General features: G+C 34.7%; 1 protein-coding gene across 1 annotated transcript in view; it reads left to right on the top strand.

The window, feature by feature from the left end:
- qless (decaprenyl diphosphate synthase subunit 1 qless) overlaps window positions 1-17,776 on the top strand; it is a 47,895-nt gene that overhangs the window by 3,935 nt on the left and 26,184 nt on the right. The window contains exons 2-3 of the mRNA XM_028180575.2: window positions 9,313-9,501; window positions 16,591-16,730. Of these exons, the coding sequence (XP_028036376.1) occupies window positions 9,313-9,501; window positions 16,591-16,730 (329 nt within the window). The remainder of the gene's footprint in view (window positions 1-9,312; window positions 9,502-16,590; window positions 16,731-17,776) is intronic.

Here is a 17,776-nt window from a genome sequence, read left to right as displayed (position 1 = left end):
TCTTTCTCTCCGTGTATTAGTCAATAATAATTATTATTCATAATCATGGAACTAAAATCATGTATACCTATTTGGAATTGGTTTTATGAAATAATAAGTAACGATTCCAGGTATTAGGCCTAACAGCCGTGTTCCTTGCTACAAGGACAATAAGCAGCGGATTAGTAAAATTTTAATAAGCATGGTACCTATCTGATGCAAAATCGAGGATTACAAAAACGGATCAAGTAAATGAACTATCAAAATAAGATATAGAAAAAGTCCTTCCTATGGTACGGTGCAATATGGACATAAGAAAGAAAAAGAAATAACCCAAGGAACCTTTAGAGAACCTTAGGCGTTGAATTCACGCAGACGGCTGGTCGTAAACCTTATGCCATATTCTTCTGCGACATGATAAGAGGACATGCTGCGCCGACCCTACATAATGTGATATAAGGGCAAGAACAAGAATCATGGATTCTCATTTAAATGTCGTTTTGTATCTGACGAAGTAATGTAGAGTTCGACGCTAATGTTCCTATATGTGTGTACGTTATAATAACAAAAAAAAAAAACAAGTAATTGGTATTTCAACGTCGCGTCTTAATGTCATGTACAAGTAGATGATCACCTTCAAGGAAATTGAATACGGAGTGATGAACATATCCGCGTTCCGCATCGTTGTACTTTCCTCGAAAGGTTTTTGTGCTCTGAGGGGACTTTCTGTATACAGGTTTACCTTCGTAGCTGACATTTCTTGTTTAAGTCGCAGTTAACATCAGAAATGCATTAATGCAATAAATTTATCGAATACAATGCAGAAATTAATGTTGAACTTTGTTGTACCATATTTTATGACTGTCAATCAAAAAAAATTTAAATTGATTTATTTTCAGCTAACCTAATATGTAAAAGAGAGCTTTTTATCATTCGTTTTTCAGATTTTTGATTCAAAACAATAATGCGTTATAAATGTTTTTTTTTCGTCCATTGCATTGAAATTGAATTTGATTACGATATTTAATCGGCAATAGTGCGGATTGTTTAATAACTTAAAAAACAATATTATAATAAAATGTCAGTTACGACGCAATGTCCTTGATTCATAACCCAGCGGCGTAAAGCCCGTCTTCGACACACTTACCTCTCGCCACGGACTAGAGACGCGGTAATTGCATCTGCGGTCATTATTGCCTCCCCCCATGACAGGCGCATTCAATCTTTGGTTATTTTGTTTTTAATACTCTGTCACTTGTTTTTTGATGTCGCGATGTTAGGAAATCTTTAGTGATATCAAGATCAATTTAGTTTGTATGACTACGTAATTATTTATTTATTTCTTAAGAAATAATATTCACAATTAAGTACGGTTAAATATGTGAAAACATCAAAAGCGTATTTTTTAAATTAAACTAGCTGAACCGGCAGACTTTGTAGTGCCTCAATCGATAAATAAAAGAACTTTTGTATAAATTAATAAGCTTATAACAAACAAAAGGAATCCGTCCGACGGGAGACACATGAAAAGAAAAACAAAATTGTTATTTTTATTTAATTCCGAGCATTTTCATATTTGTTTACCTTTTAAACCTTCTTTGGACTTCCACAAATAATTCAAGACCAAAATTAGCCAAATCGGTCCAGCCGTTCTCGAGTTTTAGCGAGACTAACGAACAGCAATTCATTTTTATATATATAAAGATAGATGAATACGCACATATAAAAGTTTCTGTGAATTTGTCGATAAAAACTTCAAGCGAAAAATGTTGTACATCCATTGTTACAGTGAACGGTTTCGTTTGCGAAGTGTGCAACGGTGCTGCATTTCTGCTGTTGTGTTCTAGCGGATTATACTACACAATTAATACAATCAAGGCCACACCAGTTTATTGAACTACTTACTTACTACATATTGACTCAAAGTGATGGAGTTATGAAATTAGACGAGTATTTTTTTTTTATTTATTGCTAAGATGTGTGGACGAGCTCACAGCCCACCTGGTGTTAAGTGGTTACTGGAGCCCATAGACATCTACAACGTAAATGCGCCACCCATTAAATTCTAAGATCTCAGTATAGTTATAACGGCTGCCCCACCCTTCAAACTGAAACGCATTACTGCTTCACGGCAGAAATAGGCAGGGCGGTGGTACCTACCCGGGCGGACTCACAAGAGGTCCTACCACCAGTAATTACGCAAATTATAATTTTGCTGGTTTCATTTTAATCCGTGTTAACATTAAATTACTGTTCACAAATATCATTTAAAATGTGTGTAATATATGAAAAAGTTCAAAAAAAGAACTATTGCTTCCTTTAAAGCTGGTGATTTGGTAGTAGGTTGATTTGGACACCAAAGTGGAACGGCTTTGAGAACCTCGTTCTAGAACGTAAAAGAATATTAAAATATTATTTATTTATATATTATGGGAGCTAAAAGCGAGCTAATTGTTAAAACAGAAGAAAACAAACTAACGCATCATCAACAGCTATTAATTAAGCAGGCTGTATTTTCGTGATGAATTGATAGTAATGAAATGTTTTAAAACAATTAATTGTACATGGCTATGGTTTGCCGATCACTAATCGCCAATTCGCGCTAACCTAAATTCAACGCAGCCTTACTTTTAAAATCTCAAAGTCAAGATATTATTAAATTGCTTTACGATTTACATAAACGTGTCACACATTGTTTATAAACATTGTTTTAGTTTATTTTCGAATGTAGCGTGAAGGTCGATTCCAATCACTTTAATTTTCAGGCTGAGTCGTAACAAAAGACAATCACTTTTAAAATGTATTTACCATTTACCATGGATGGGTTAACGTGCTTACCTGGTGGCAAGTGGTTACCGGAGTCCATAGATAACAGCATAAATGCCGTCACACACCTTGCGACATGAGGTAGAAGCTGGAATTGTTTTTTATAATGACTGATGGAACTAATACCTAGATCTGTCAAATTGGGCAGTGGTGTCTTAGCTCTATTAATCAGCTTATCAGCATAATGGATATTGAGCTTAGAATTTTAACTCGTTTTCTGTCACGTAGGTCACCGGTGCCCTACGTGCCGCACTGAATTATTATGTCAATTTCTTATTTCGATCTTCTCACTAAGGCGCCGGAATATCTATTAGATTCTGGGAAAGTCGAATCCGAAGATACTGAGAATGAATCTATTTCTAAGTCTTAAAAGACTAAAACATGGTAAACAAAACAAGGCAAAGTTAGGCAATCCAGGCGCTTAGTAACAGCCTTAGTAACAGAAATCGACAAAGTTATTTCAGTGCGCCGCGTAGGGCACCGGTGACCTACATGGTAGTCAACGTATTAAGCAAAGAAAAAAAAACTTTGTTTTTTGTCGTAGAAACATGTAGGATAGCGCTAAAAACTTGAACTAATCAACATCAAGTTATGCCGCGCTACACATTACTAGACTGTTAATCAGCCAGTGTGATCTTTTTACCCTATATTTTGTTAAGAAAATAGTATTCTAGATCACATCTAGCAACGTGCGTGTGTCTAGCAACATACGCACTACGGTTGGCATCTACAATTCCCGTAGCCGTTACACTCTACTAATCGAGGCACGTTCGCATTGCTTAAAGTTGTTTGTAGAACACAACATACCACGAGAAATAAGTTTAGACTCTCATTACGGAGGGTAGAGGTAAGAAGAATGGTCTCATATGGGAGAAGCTTGAAAAAGTGTCCCACTTTCAGAATGGCGCTAGCATAGGGATAGGGTATGATATGAATTGAGCAGTTGTTAACTGATTGAAGTATGCTGAGTTAGGAAATTTAATATATTTAATGACTAGAGTAGTTAGTGACAGTGTAATATACAAGACCAAACATGCTTACGTAGTCCAAACTAATTTCGTCAATAAAACCTTAAATTATTGCTGTGGCAAAACGTGGAGACATCGATTATATTTCCTTATCAGCTTTAAATAAAATACTTTTTGTGATTTTGTAGTGCTTACAGTTCTTTCGTAATTTTTTGTTTCTCTATGTTATTCTAATAACTTTCAGCGCCTTTTTTAAAATTTACTCGGTTGCTACTGTAGGGCCACCCTTGTTTAGCAGATTTTAACGGACACTTTTTCATACACAGAGACGGTTCTCCTTACCTCTACCCTCCATAATTCTCATACAAAATTTACTGACTAAAACACAATGAAAAAATCGAAATTAAATCTTTCATAGTTCGATTTCAACATTATTGAGTTGTACTAAATTAGGAAAGTGAATAGTTATGTACATATCTGTAGCTCAGTGTAACCCGAAATTATCTATACTAATATATAAAACTACAATGGTTTTTACGGATGCTCCGTTATAACTACTGAACCATGCATACGATTGACTTGAAACTTGGTATCCATGTAGAAAATACACGTACTTAATGGATAGGCTAATATTTATATGAGTGTTGGACTCCCTACAACAGTTGCGGGGGCGTTAATTATGAGAATCTTTGTGGTGGTAAGAAATAATAATGTTAATTTTAAATGCCCAGCGAAGCGGGCGCGTACAGCTAGTAATTTAATATATCCACGTTCGAATCGTAATTCGAATTAATGTACGTGTCAATCACAGTTCATGCCTATATTAAGAATTCATTGTCCGATGCGCAAGAGAGTATGTACGAAACGCTTACTTTCTATCGTGTATTAATTGTTATGTGTGCCCACGGACCACGGTCACACGCAATTTTACGTGCTCGAATATACGAGTAGTTGATCAATAATGACGTTCGTCTCATCGAAATTAATAGATGCAATAAAAAGGAACACGCTTTATTTGAAACAGAGAGGATACCATTTGTCTTGACTTCATACTTTGAATATGATATTAGACGTTAACGAAAAATGGGCAATTTGACCATTTCATTATTTCTGACTTTTCGATTACGTAACAGTTGCCGAGGTTACACAATGTGCCATTAGTCGTCATATCAAATATTATATTATTAGTAAAGAACATATTTTAACATTAATTAGAGACTCCTTCTCCATCTTCAAACGAGGCTTAGCTCTAGGCAGCGGCTTGTCTTTGCCCCTGTCATTGCTGAAGTCCATGGGCGACGGTAACCACTCACTATAAGGTGATCTGTATGCTAGTGTCTGCCTATAAGGGCAATAAATAAAACTTCGCATTTTTTTTTAATGATTTTCCAATTTATGATGAAAGAATATTCTATGAACCAAAGATCGTTGGTTTACTTGGGTTCTTAATACCTCAAAGGCTTGTACGAGTATTAGATAAGTAACAGTTTAGTTCTCGTTATATTTTCATTATAGTGAAAAGACAAACGTATGTATATAGAAAAGCTTTTGGTCGCGTAAAATTTAAAGCATCCCGCCTAAACTGTTGTGAATCACGTGGATATTGTGAAGGGTTTTTGTATTGCAATGTAAAATGTGCTTATAAATGACTTTCACATAGAGTACACCTACAAATAAAATTAATATCAATTAGTGCTATACTATAAACATTGATTATATGCTAATCATTTCAAAATATTGATTATAAAAAAAACTTAAAAAAATGCATACCTATGCAAAGGACTGCAAATAACAAGCATATTATTATACAAGAAATACCTCGACCAACATTGACATTAATAAGACAATATTCTTTAAAATGTTACATCCTGGTAAAGCAAAATAATCGTTAAGAATTTAATATAATTATTTTTGTACGAAATTGGCTGAGTAAGTATTCTTCCGGTCACTGAAATCCTGAAAGGTCACGGTGTGATGACCTATCAAGGTTTCAATGTGGTTCATAGGTCATTCAATGCGACTTTAATATAACGTATATTGCTATAGAAAATACTCATGATTGAATTTTTTTTTGATTTTTGCAATTTATATTATCAAATTTTTTTGGAGATTTTAATATAAATAATTGTAGTATGTTGTGATAACTGCATACAACAAAAAATACATACTCATCATGTTAACAATCATCAAAGAACCTAGAAATTTGACATTGCTAGTTGCTAATTTGTTTTACCTAAATGGAAGAGTGCGTCAATTGCATGGAATTTCCAAGTTTTCCAATTCAAATTGGTTTCACACGAAGACAAAATTTTTTTTTAAGAACTACGATTTTCGCAGTGTTATATTATGCATATTATATATTATGTAGTATTAGTATTGTATCCAGTGCTAATAAACGGATTCTGATTCATGAATTCTTAGGATGTTCGAAAGTAACTATATTACGGGCATACGTGAAAATGTATCTTATATGATAAAATAAATGCATGATTATTCTAAGATCAGATTCCGGACTGAGAGTTTGCACATAATTGAAACAATTTTAATTTTAATAACAGGTTAGGTTCAGATTTTTTTCTTATTAATTAATTTATTAATGAGTTTTACGACACTTACACGTGATACACCTCATACCCAGATACTCCATTTCTAAAGTTTTAATTTAACAATACTATGAACTTGACACAAGACTTGACTATGAGAAACATGACTATGAAGGTAAACATCGACTGAACATTATGTAAATGGTTTACAAATGTGTTTAACAAATCAAGAAATCGATTTAAAAATTACTTATTATACTGTACTTAATGTTTGATATGGCGATATAAAGAATATGCGAATATATAAATTTTAAATATACGACAAAAGATAATAACTTGGGTTATAAAAGAATAATTATATTTAATAAATTTAAGCTAAATAGTTTTAGTAAACATCGGGAACTGTACGGTTAACCATGAAGATGTTCTGTACTGAAGGGTCGTGAAATTGCGTTATCCTGATAGCATGATCCGAGTGCAGAATGCTATATCTCGTCGGTCTAGATGGATTGTGACCGACGACACCTTGACCTCTTGTCGGTACAGGTGTTTTGCTAGTGTGGTTGTTCTGGGGATTAACTACATCGGATCAGTGTTGACACCCCTGATGCGATTTGGACGTCCGGACCTGACTTATTGAGTGACTCTAGATCTTAGTTGTCCATCTCCGGCATGCTATACCAAACCCCGCCAACGCTCAGACCGAAGTCCGGCTATTTCTTCCTAATCAAAAAAAAAAGTCATGCAGCTCACTACACATTATTCAGTATCCTGATGTGTGTAACATCGGGATGTTTATGGGCTAGCCGCTAGGGAAACCACTTACTACCACAGATCGACCGAGTTCATCTGCCTTGTTCCTTTGTTTAAATAAAACTACTTACTTAAACCATATCGTGTGATGTGGTTCTAAGACGAGTAATTTTAAGATTATGTTAAAATAAATCGTCATGAAAATTATAAATAAACTAGGTGTACTCGCCCGCTTCGCTGCGCATTTAAAATTAACATTATTATTTATTGTCATTATTATTAGGGAGTCCAACACTCATATAAATATTAGCCTATCCATTAAGTACATGTATTTTCTACATGGATACCAAGTTTCAAGTCAATCGGATGCATGATCCAGTAGTTATAACGGAACATCCGTAAAAACCACTGTAGATTTATATATTAGTATAGATAAGTAAACTTACTGGAAATCGAATCTTAAAAATTATGGGCCATGCTGCGATTTTGATTTTTATAAAATTTTGTTGAAGTGTTGTAATAACGATGGTATATATTTCGACGAAGATAATTGGATATGGTACGTTGGTTGTTACATTTTACATAACTAGATGAAAGTAACGAGGTATCAAATGTGTTTCGCGTTATTTCAATACGTAATGAGATTATAACTCTGTTAATACGTTTCCTCTGGCCTTGAATAACAATACTAAAATTCAATTAAGGACCAATCAAAAATGTCATTTATTGTATGAATCATAATGTTATGTAACGTGATTCTGCTCTGTTAATTGATACTAGAGGTCCCGCATTAGTCGAAATTCGACTATAATTAATTGGAATTGTAAGTTTTCTATAATCACAAATTTCGCCAAGGCTATACTATAAAAAAATATGAATAAAGACAAACAATATTTAATCTATTCTCAATTTGACCACAGACGTCAAGAACAAAATTTTGACAATAAATAGTATGCATGCGTGTGTGCGTCAAATACATGGCATGTAGTGTGTGTAATCTTTTCTTTATTGATTTAATGTATCTTTTATGCATTATTTTTAAAAAAATTTAGCATGGTGCACTTCTTCTCTATATTCTCTATAAGTGTGGAAAATTTCATACTCTTCCGTCCGCGTAATTTTCGTAAAAAGGGATACAACGTTTTTGCTTCACGTATTAATATATAGATGATTAGTTAAACTAAAGCGTCGTATTCATAGTGCGATATTTGAGCATCGTTCGTAGTCGGTACGTGCGACGGTGTTGCAACTGGCCGGTCTGGGCCCATCAGGCGAACTGCACTCGCCTGCAATTGCATAAACACGGTTGCGGAATAGCGGATCGCGGTCACTGCCGTCATACCGCTGTATAGTTAAGGGCGAGCGCCGCACCCACTGCTGGTCAATCCCTTATCACTATTGATGAACGATTCGATAACAAACACGCTCTTTAAGGGAATTTCGCAATTGTTTTTCCATGTGATGATTTGTCGGAACAAAAAAACCGTACAGACATACAAGTCTATCGTCCGAGCTCTTGACTTTTAATTGAATCGTTGATGGTATTCTTTTGGTCTCAGAAAAATAATACCTATGTGTCATTATGTTATTCTAAAAGTTTATATCTAATAGATTTTACTGAATTCAGTTTATTCTTGTGTGATATCTTGTGGGATAATAACTGGTAGTTTGCGGGATACCTTGCCAGGTAATGTCATGGCAGTTAACCTATTTATCATAATGGAAAAATCAGTACACAAAAAGAAAGTTCAAAGAAATGTAAATACCAATCGATCCCGCGGTTGGTAACGATTCTGTGGGACAGTGATTATACACATAAATGAAGACCTAATCTGTTACTGGCGTATGTGATTGGTGACTTTTTTTTTTCTACCTATGCTGATAGCCTTGAGAGGCTATTTCAGCTTCGCTTTAGGTGAGCTCACGGGGCTAAAACCTGACGACGTTGCTAACACAAACCCTAGCAAGAGCCGTGCTTCGCAGAATCTACCACCGGATCGGAAACGCGACCCACTGAGAAGATCCGGCGAGAAACTGTCTGTGGGTTAAATTGGGTTAAATCCGGCTGTGTCTGGGTTAAATTGGCGATGTTAATGCGTCATGTCTATGGGTTCCTATTACAATTTAAAATGAAGAAGGGGGATCGCGAGCTTGTCTATTTTTGAAATAAAAACTTTTGTATGTTTGCTAAGTATTACGCGTTCATAAGAAGCAAGAGTATATATTGAATTTGTTGATTACAGACTGTCACAACATGCGGTCCGACATGTGGAGCCGGCAGTTTACCGGTCCCCGGCGGCTTAGTGCGCCGCTTCGCCTCCAATTTACAGAGCACAAGCACCGGCTCTCTGCCGGATTACGGCACACAGATCATTGATCCATATCGCTTATTAGAAGATGACCTTAATGGAATATATGAGGATATTAGATCGGTAAGCAAAACTTTTTGATTTTAAACTAGCTGACCCGGCAGACTTCTTAGTGCCTCAATCGATAAATAAAAGGCCTAAACTTTTGTATAAAAGAAACTTGAAACAAACAAAAGAAATCCGTCCGACGGGGGACACATCAAAGGAAAAACAAAATTTTTATTTTCATTTAATTCCGAGCATTTTCATAGTTATCTACCTTTTAAGCCTTCTCTGGTCTTCTACCAATAACTCAAGACCAAAATTAGCTAAATCGGTTCAGCCGCCAGCAATTAATTTTTATATCATCATTATGTTTAAATTTTATGTCATGGTCATTAGTAATGACCACCATCGCTCATCTTTTAATTTTTGTCTGCATAGATCGTTAGTTATCTGAAGATTGTATATACTTCTATTGTATGGCACATCCAACGCAATCAAAATGTCAATCAGCGTTTACAATTCACATGTTTCTAATGTTTATGGAATGAGAGGGCGATACATCGATGGCACGTCTTCTGATAAAGCCTAATTGTGTCAAAGTCAAATCGTAATGAAAAGCCATACAACGCAGATTCAGAAACAAGGACATTTTTTTATATATTTATAATTTAAATATTCATTCCATTAATATTAAATTTTTTTTATTGTTTACATTTATTATTTAAAAAAATATATAATTTAGAATCACCGTCGTTTTGAATTGGAAGTAATCATTCAACTATTAAAATCTTCTAACTGTATATAGAAAAAGCAATTCAGTTATATTTTATGTTTCATTGGTAAATTGTAATATGTATAATGCTATGGGAAGTACAGCTTGACGATAATCTTTTTTTAACTCTACAGTGAAATTATTTGTAAAGTTACTAAAATTTTAACAAGGTCATTAAGAACATCTAGTTGTCTCGCTCACCCGTAGTTTAATGATGGTATCCACGTACAATCAAATCAAATCAAACGTTTTTGGTGGTAACGGGGACGAAATCATGTACCAATTTTTTAAGGAAATAAGTACCTAATTAAGTACGAACGACTTCCACGATGAATCAATATTGGGTAACAATAATGAAATACCTAAGGATTAACATATTTTTGCATTAACTAATATTTGTTTATATTATTAGCCGGTACGGGTAGATACTACCATATTTGCTATTTTTGTCGCGAAGTAAAGTCAAATTTCTGTTTATAGATTGAACACACTTTAAGGTCTTCACATACTCTAATATCGTTGTGTTATGTCTAGAGGCTTCGGTAACCAATTAACGCCAGATGGATAGTAATATAAGTTAAAAAATGTCAGAATAAAAAGTTTTTAAGAGTCTTCTTAAAGTAAAAGAAAAAAGATCTTCTGATTGAATATCGTTCTGTTTAGATTTCTGAAATAATCCCACCAATATGAAAAGCTGGCTAAATAAAAATAAAATACTTTTAGAGAAAAATATGTATATGATTCGTGTAACTGTGGTATTTATTGCCTAAATGGCACCGCGGCATATTATTTATATCGGAATCCCAAATATTGTGTCATAATGACCTTCTCACAAACAAAAAGATATTAGTAAATGTGCAAGTCATCTTCGTTTATGATGCTGTAATGAGTAAGGTTCTATTTCAAGGACATGACGCTTTAAGATTATTGTTTATAGGATCCGATATGACAACGATGATGTCGTCGACGGTGCATACTCATCGCTATCGGGGCACTGAAACGTATGGAGCAACTGACATTATTTCAGGTGATCGGTCAGACGATATAGCAGTATCGTATCGGTCAATGAAAAATGCTCAAATAGTTCAATTGATATTTTTTTACAAATATTTGTAGGTGTACCTGCTACGGTAAAGATAAATTCAAAATTGTTATTTAATTATTCTTGCTCATTAAACCGACTTACTACAGTTAAAACGTTTCATTCATGTAGAGCTTACAAAAGGATATATTTTGTATATGTAATGCTCGTGGTATGTAATAAAATTTTATTTATTGTAAGTCCGCATCTAGATGATTTATCTACGTGCCATCTACGTTTCTCGCTTGTCTACTTTCTGTTTGGAAAACTAGTATAAAACTAGGCCCCTAGTCCAATGTGGTACTTACTCATTGGCTGTGTGTTTCCACACGCTTATTTCCTTGTAACACAGACTACGTTGTTAAAGTATTTTCGCAACATCGCTTGGCAAGCGTAAAAAATAACGTCACATTTCATAAAGACTAAGATAAAATCATGGAGTCTTTCATTACGATATAATATAATTTACCAAAGTCACCTACGGTTGCGACCACGATAAATATTGATTAAGTCTAATGGGAATTTGGATTTAACATCGCCCATGACCTAGTAGAGGAGGCACCCCGTGTAGTTACTAGTATCGAGCATTGTCGGATTCGTATTGTCAGGCAATTTCACTATTTTATCTAATTAAACATTAAATATAAATTCACATTGTGGGAGAGGGAGTGGGGTTTGTTAATTTCATTAGTAGACGACGAGATATGATAGAAAAGGACCCGCTTGTGATCAAACGGTGCAAGCGGAGCTCAATCGCCACATTACACGGCGGGCTCTACCGTTAACAAATGTGCCCTTTAGTACCCGGGAGACAGTTAGAAGCTGTATGATTGAGATTTCAACACCATGTTTCAAGGCGGCAGTGGCATTTAATATGTGATGTTTACGAACTCTGCTGACCAATATACTCAAAATCAGGAGTTGGGTTGCCCATCTATTTGAAGAAAAAAGAAAACCCACGTAATGTCATAGGAATAACCCTATATTCACAGACGATGTACATTACTTTTTAACAATACATTTGTGTAAGCATGTTGCATGCTAATTGTATTTAGCATTATATCAATAGTGGAAATGGGTATGACATTGGAGATCCGTTTCTTCAGATAATTAGCACATACATATGTACGTATGCAATTGTTCTTTTGAAATCAGACGGCATTTGAAGGAATGTGATATTCAAAGTGCTTAAATGAATTTTATATTCAAATGAATGGGCCAAAATCTCTTCTTTGTTATGTACGTAATTAAAACTGGATAGAACAATATAGTGTATCGAAAGCAGAATTTTATTTTGAGGATGGCTTTATAGATAATCTTTCCGTTATAGCTATGGGATTATGCTCATCACGGGCCATCTTGATTGGCATCTTGATTGGTACTGGCGTACTAATCTTTCCATCTAGATTTCTGTAGTCAACACGTACTGTCAGCTGTAGAATTCCTTGAGAATACCGTAATCCTGTGAACACTTGAATAAGCTAAGGTAAACTAGATGTCGTTGGTGTTTTAATTCACTACATGCGTAGTTAACAACCATCTGACATAAACATAGTTGTATTTTTACTTGATTATCTTTGTATCTATTTTAGATGGCGTTGATTACAGGTTTTGGTTAGAACTTTCGCAGTTTCATTTTACACAAGAGTGAAGTCGAAGTTCATTTAATATTTGTGATAAAATCGTTTGATTGATTTCTATCTATGACATCGTATAGACCAGCGGTAGCTTTAGCGGTCGGCAGCGACTCAGCTGTACCCCTGGCATTGCTGACGTCTGAATCGATTTAAGTCTGGTGTTCATTAATGTACCAAACACGTCATTACGGATACTCCTGATCCATTAACGGTGCTTTTAGGTACTACAAGCACCGGTCACCGTCCTCGTCGAACCCGTCGCTTGCGACGAAGGGCTCGACGAGCGAGTTAACCCATAGACACAGCCCACTGAGTTTCTCGCCGGATCTTGTCAGTGGGTCGGGTTTTCGATCCGGTGGTAGATTCTGCGAAGCACTGCTCTTGCTAGGGCCAGTGTTAGCAACACTCCGGTTTGAGCCGCGTGAGCTCACCTACATGTTAGGACGAAGCTGAAATAGCCTCTCAAGGCTATCAGGATAGGTAGGAAAAAAAAAGTACCAAAATAAGCTTTGTCGAAAACATAACCTTGGAATATTATTTACTACACTGGTAGTCAGTTACAAATATGATCGAAAGATATTTAACATTTTATCTATTCGTGATACATCATGTATAGAAGTAAAGGCACTCCACGATTTTTTTAAAACCAAATTATTAAAATAATTGCAATATTTATTATAGCGTCCTGAAATCACAATAACATGTATGTGGTGTAATCAAATTAAATTCACATAATTTATAAATTTGCGTAATTGCGAATAGCAAGAATCAAATTGAAGTCACAACTCATAGGAAATCATCTCTGGTCTTCTATTTAATTAATATTATTGCCTAATTTCGACGAATATTGGTCAAACTTTCGATGACAATATGGACGAGCATCTTATCTATGTCGATTTAAGAATTCAATCATTGAGGCCTCATTCCCACGAGCGCTATTGCAATGTCCGTGAAGTAGCATTCCAACAGACCTCGGTTCCTTTATAGAAGTGAGTTCTTTTTTGTTTTATATTGAATATTATATATGGTTAAAGCGCAGAGTCAAAAAAGTATACCGCTTTATATTTAGCTTTACACTATTTTCGTTGTCTAGACGGCAAAGAATGTGAAATCTCCAATAAGTGCACGTATAAAATATGTTAGTTTGGCAACGACAATATTACATTCCTACTTTTTTAAATATATTTCTTATCAATAAGTTAGTTAGCAATCGCATAGTATACCCATATTCCTTGGGTATTACTTCGACTTCTCAGTAATTATTTGATTCCGTGCAATCAATCTTACGCCTAGACGCTGCGTTTTTGAGCGCTCGTGGGAACGGAGCGTAACAATTGCAAAACGTATTTGAATTGATAATTTAAGGTTGTGATATAGGTTAATGAAACCCTCTATGTTACTAAGGTGTTAGTATAATTTGACTTTGGATATAATTAACATTGATAGTTGGCAAGGCTTGAAAATTTATATGAATATTTTGATTACTTCGATCTACGAATAATTATTTATTCGTAGACTTCGATATTGAAATCTTTTGACAATGAAATATTACAAAATTATGTTTAGATTTGTTTATTTCCACATTTTTGTCTTTATTTGTGTTAAATCCGTTATTGAAACGTCATTTTAGATGGCGCCCCAGGAGTTTCAAAAGGGGTGTCGAAGTTTGAGTGTTTCAATGCCAAAAGTGGGAAGTTTTGGAAAGTCGTCGTGGCCTAAGGGATAAGACGCCCGGTGCATATGTGTTGAGCGATGCACCGGTGTTCGAATCCCAGGCGGGTACCATTTTTTCTAATGAAATACGTACTTAACAAATGTTCACGATTGACTTCCACGGTGAAGGAATAACATCGTGTAATAAAAATCAAACCCGCAAAATTATAATTTGCGTAATTACTGGTGGTAGGACCTCTTGTGAGTCCGCACCGGTAGGTACCACCACCCTGCCTGTTTCTGTCGTGAAGCTGTAATGCTTTTCGGCTTAAAGGGTGGGGCAGCCGTTGTTACTATACTTGAGACCTTAGAACTTATATCTCAAGATGGGTGGCGCATTTACGTCGTAGATGTCTATGGGCTCCAGTAACCACTTAACACCAGGTGGGCTGTGAACTCGTCCACCCATCTAAGCAATAAAAAAAAAGACTCAGCAAGCGGCTGTCATCGTTCGATCAACAACAGCGATGTTTTCGATGTTGTAACGAAGATTCCATACATACAGGCAACAAAAGTTAATATTAGTGCGAGGTTTTGTTTGTTTCTGTTTGTTTGTTGTATTTACAATTTAGCATGACCGGGATTCTCATTGTATTTTAAATTGTCATCAAACTTAACCTTAGAAATGATTTCGTAAATCTTTAAAATTGTCATCCTCATTATAGAGACAATAAAATTGATGTTCAACAATGATAATGGCTGTTCTGAATTTTCAATGCCTAAATTCGCATTGTCCACGGCCAGGGCTAGAGTTACACTTGCGTAAAACTTGTGACAGACTGTCGATGGTGGTTGCAAAATTTTAAATGTTTAACTAGAATTCCTAAACGATTAGATCACTTCATTCTCTTAAAATTAGATTATCTTTGTTTCATTATTTCAACATTTTACTTTAATTACCAGCCCATGGGATACGAAGTTTAACCTAGTTTAAGTGTTCAATTAACTATTACTTTTATTTTGTGTATATAATATTTTAAAATCTTATATTCAAATATTATATTGAACATCATACTAACGAAAATTTCGAGAATACGTCTATTAAATACTATTATAAAATTTACGTACAAAATACATAGTTTCTTCTCATAGCATTACTAAAATATATAAAAGTGGGTAAAGATAATGATAATTGTATACGTGACCTACATTTTATATAAAATAAAACATTTTGTAGACGATGTGCAAATATGATGTGTAAGTGCTTCGATCAATAATACTACTATTGATCGAAATAATATGTATTCTGTTTATACATAATATTTCACTCAACAGCACCTGGCGCTACGCTCCGAGTGGTGTAGCACCCTTAATAAGTCTACGAATTCGTAGCACTTAATATCTACGAATATACCGGATTAACGTGTTTTTTTTTCGCATACGTTATCTTATGCTGCTTTATTATCTATTCATTACAGTTTAAATGACCCTATTTTATTTTAGAAAGTCAACGAAAGTGAAAACCCGTGCTCTATCGTACCTCATTTATTTGTGTAGAGAAATTGTAAGGAATATGATGAACTTAATTTAGATTTGTTTTGTTAAAAAGAAAAAGTCATTATTAGTTGTAAAAAATTACGATTAAAGATTTAATAATGAACAGAATTAATATTCAGGTGCTTAATATATCTATTTGTACGAAAATATAGTTGATTTGAAGTTTACGGTTCGTTTTTATTCTAATTCTGTTTTGTCCTTAATATGGCTTTTCGCAGCTTTACTGTGATCATGGTAGACTTGACACAATGTAGGGACGAATAAAATTTACTATATTTAATAATGGCTACAGCTCTTAAATTTTCATAATTATGTGTCAATTGACTATATACTATATAATGACTTTAGAAATATAATTACATAGCTAGAATTAAATATTTAATTGTAATAATTTAGTTTTATTGATCAGCAGCTTTGACGAGATAATGATTAGATCTCAACTCGACTATAGTCTTTCTGATCCACAGGAACTAGAAAGAAACACAAACCAATCAGAACTGAACACCATAGCCACATACTACTTCGACGGACAAGGCAAGGCACTCAGACCGATGGTTGCGATTTTAATGGCCAGGGCTGTCAACTACCACGTTTACGGAGAGAACAGGTCAGTTTCATTAGTGTTCATTGAACATCGAAATTCTATTTACGTATACAGCGAGACCAACTAAATATGAATGTAAATTTAAAATGACTGAAATGTGGCACTTATACAACTTAAGCGATTGTTTTTTTATTTTTTATGTGACAATTTCTTTTTTTAATCATTTAAATAAATTGTAAAATGTGAAGTCACACGTCTTTGAAGTGTAATCTCTATCACGATCACGTGATGCGGCGGTAAACAACGAACTGAGAACTGAGAAGTCATACGGCATACTAAGAAAGTGAAGAAAGTTTTACAAGCTCCGGGTCAAGCCACTGTTTCCTACATAACCACAACTATAACTTTAAAAAAAAAAACGTGATGATTATAAAAATTGTTTCGATTGACTTAGCTTATATTATTATTTTCAAATATTTAAGAGATTTGCTTAATTAATTTTCCGTAATGTACACTTTTACATTTAACCTTTCGTTCGTTGATTCAATGAACTCATTGCCTAATTTACTGTTTGCCAACGATTTTGGATTGCGTACTGTCATCACACCGCGTTTACATAGTTCAATGTCTGAACGGAGGCCTTGAACGAATGTATACTTACTTTGTCAACTATCAGGCCGTCTGTTTCTCGATCGAAAGAAAGTGAAAGTTTCAAAACAAGTGCTAATGTCGGTTGAGATCCCAAAGATTGTAGTCAACTGACTTAAAATTAAGTAACCCGTGCAGGGTTACTTCTAATCTTCTAATCTTCATAATTGACCAATTCTATATTTAGAACTGAATGCCGAATGACTTCCATTGTATGTTCACGCAACCTAAACATTTTTATTCATAAATAGGCACACTGTTTATCGACTCTATATTTGACTTTGTAAAATATTTTTGATCACTTCTGGGTTTTACACGCAATGACGTTCTGTTTGACAAATTTAACCACTCAAGGAAAACCCACTAGAAATGTTAGCATGAAATAAATCCTGTTTCAATAAATGCGAGCGCTTTGATTGTAAAACACGTAGTACTTCAACATGCAGTGATAAACTCCAGCA

Source organism: Bombyx mandarina, chromosome 09 (genome assembly GCF_030267445.1).
Source record: "Bombyx mandarina strain Sakado chromosome 09, ASM3026744v2".
In the NCBI taxonomy this organism is placed as follows: Eukaryota; Metazoa; Arthropoda; class Insecta; order Lepidoptera; family Bombycidae; genus Bombyx; species Bombyx mandarina.
This window is presented reverse-complemented; position numbering and strand designations above follow the sequence as displayed.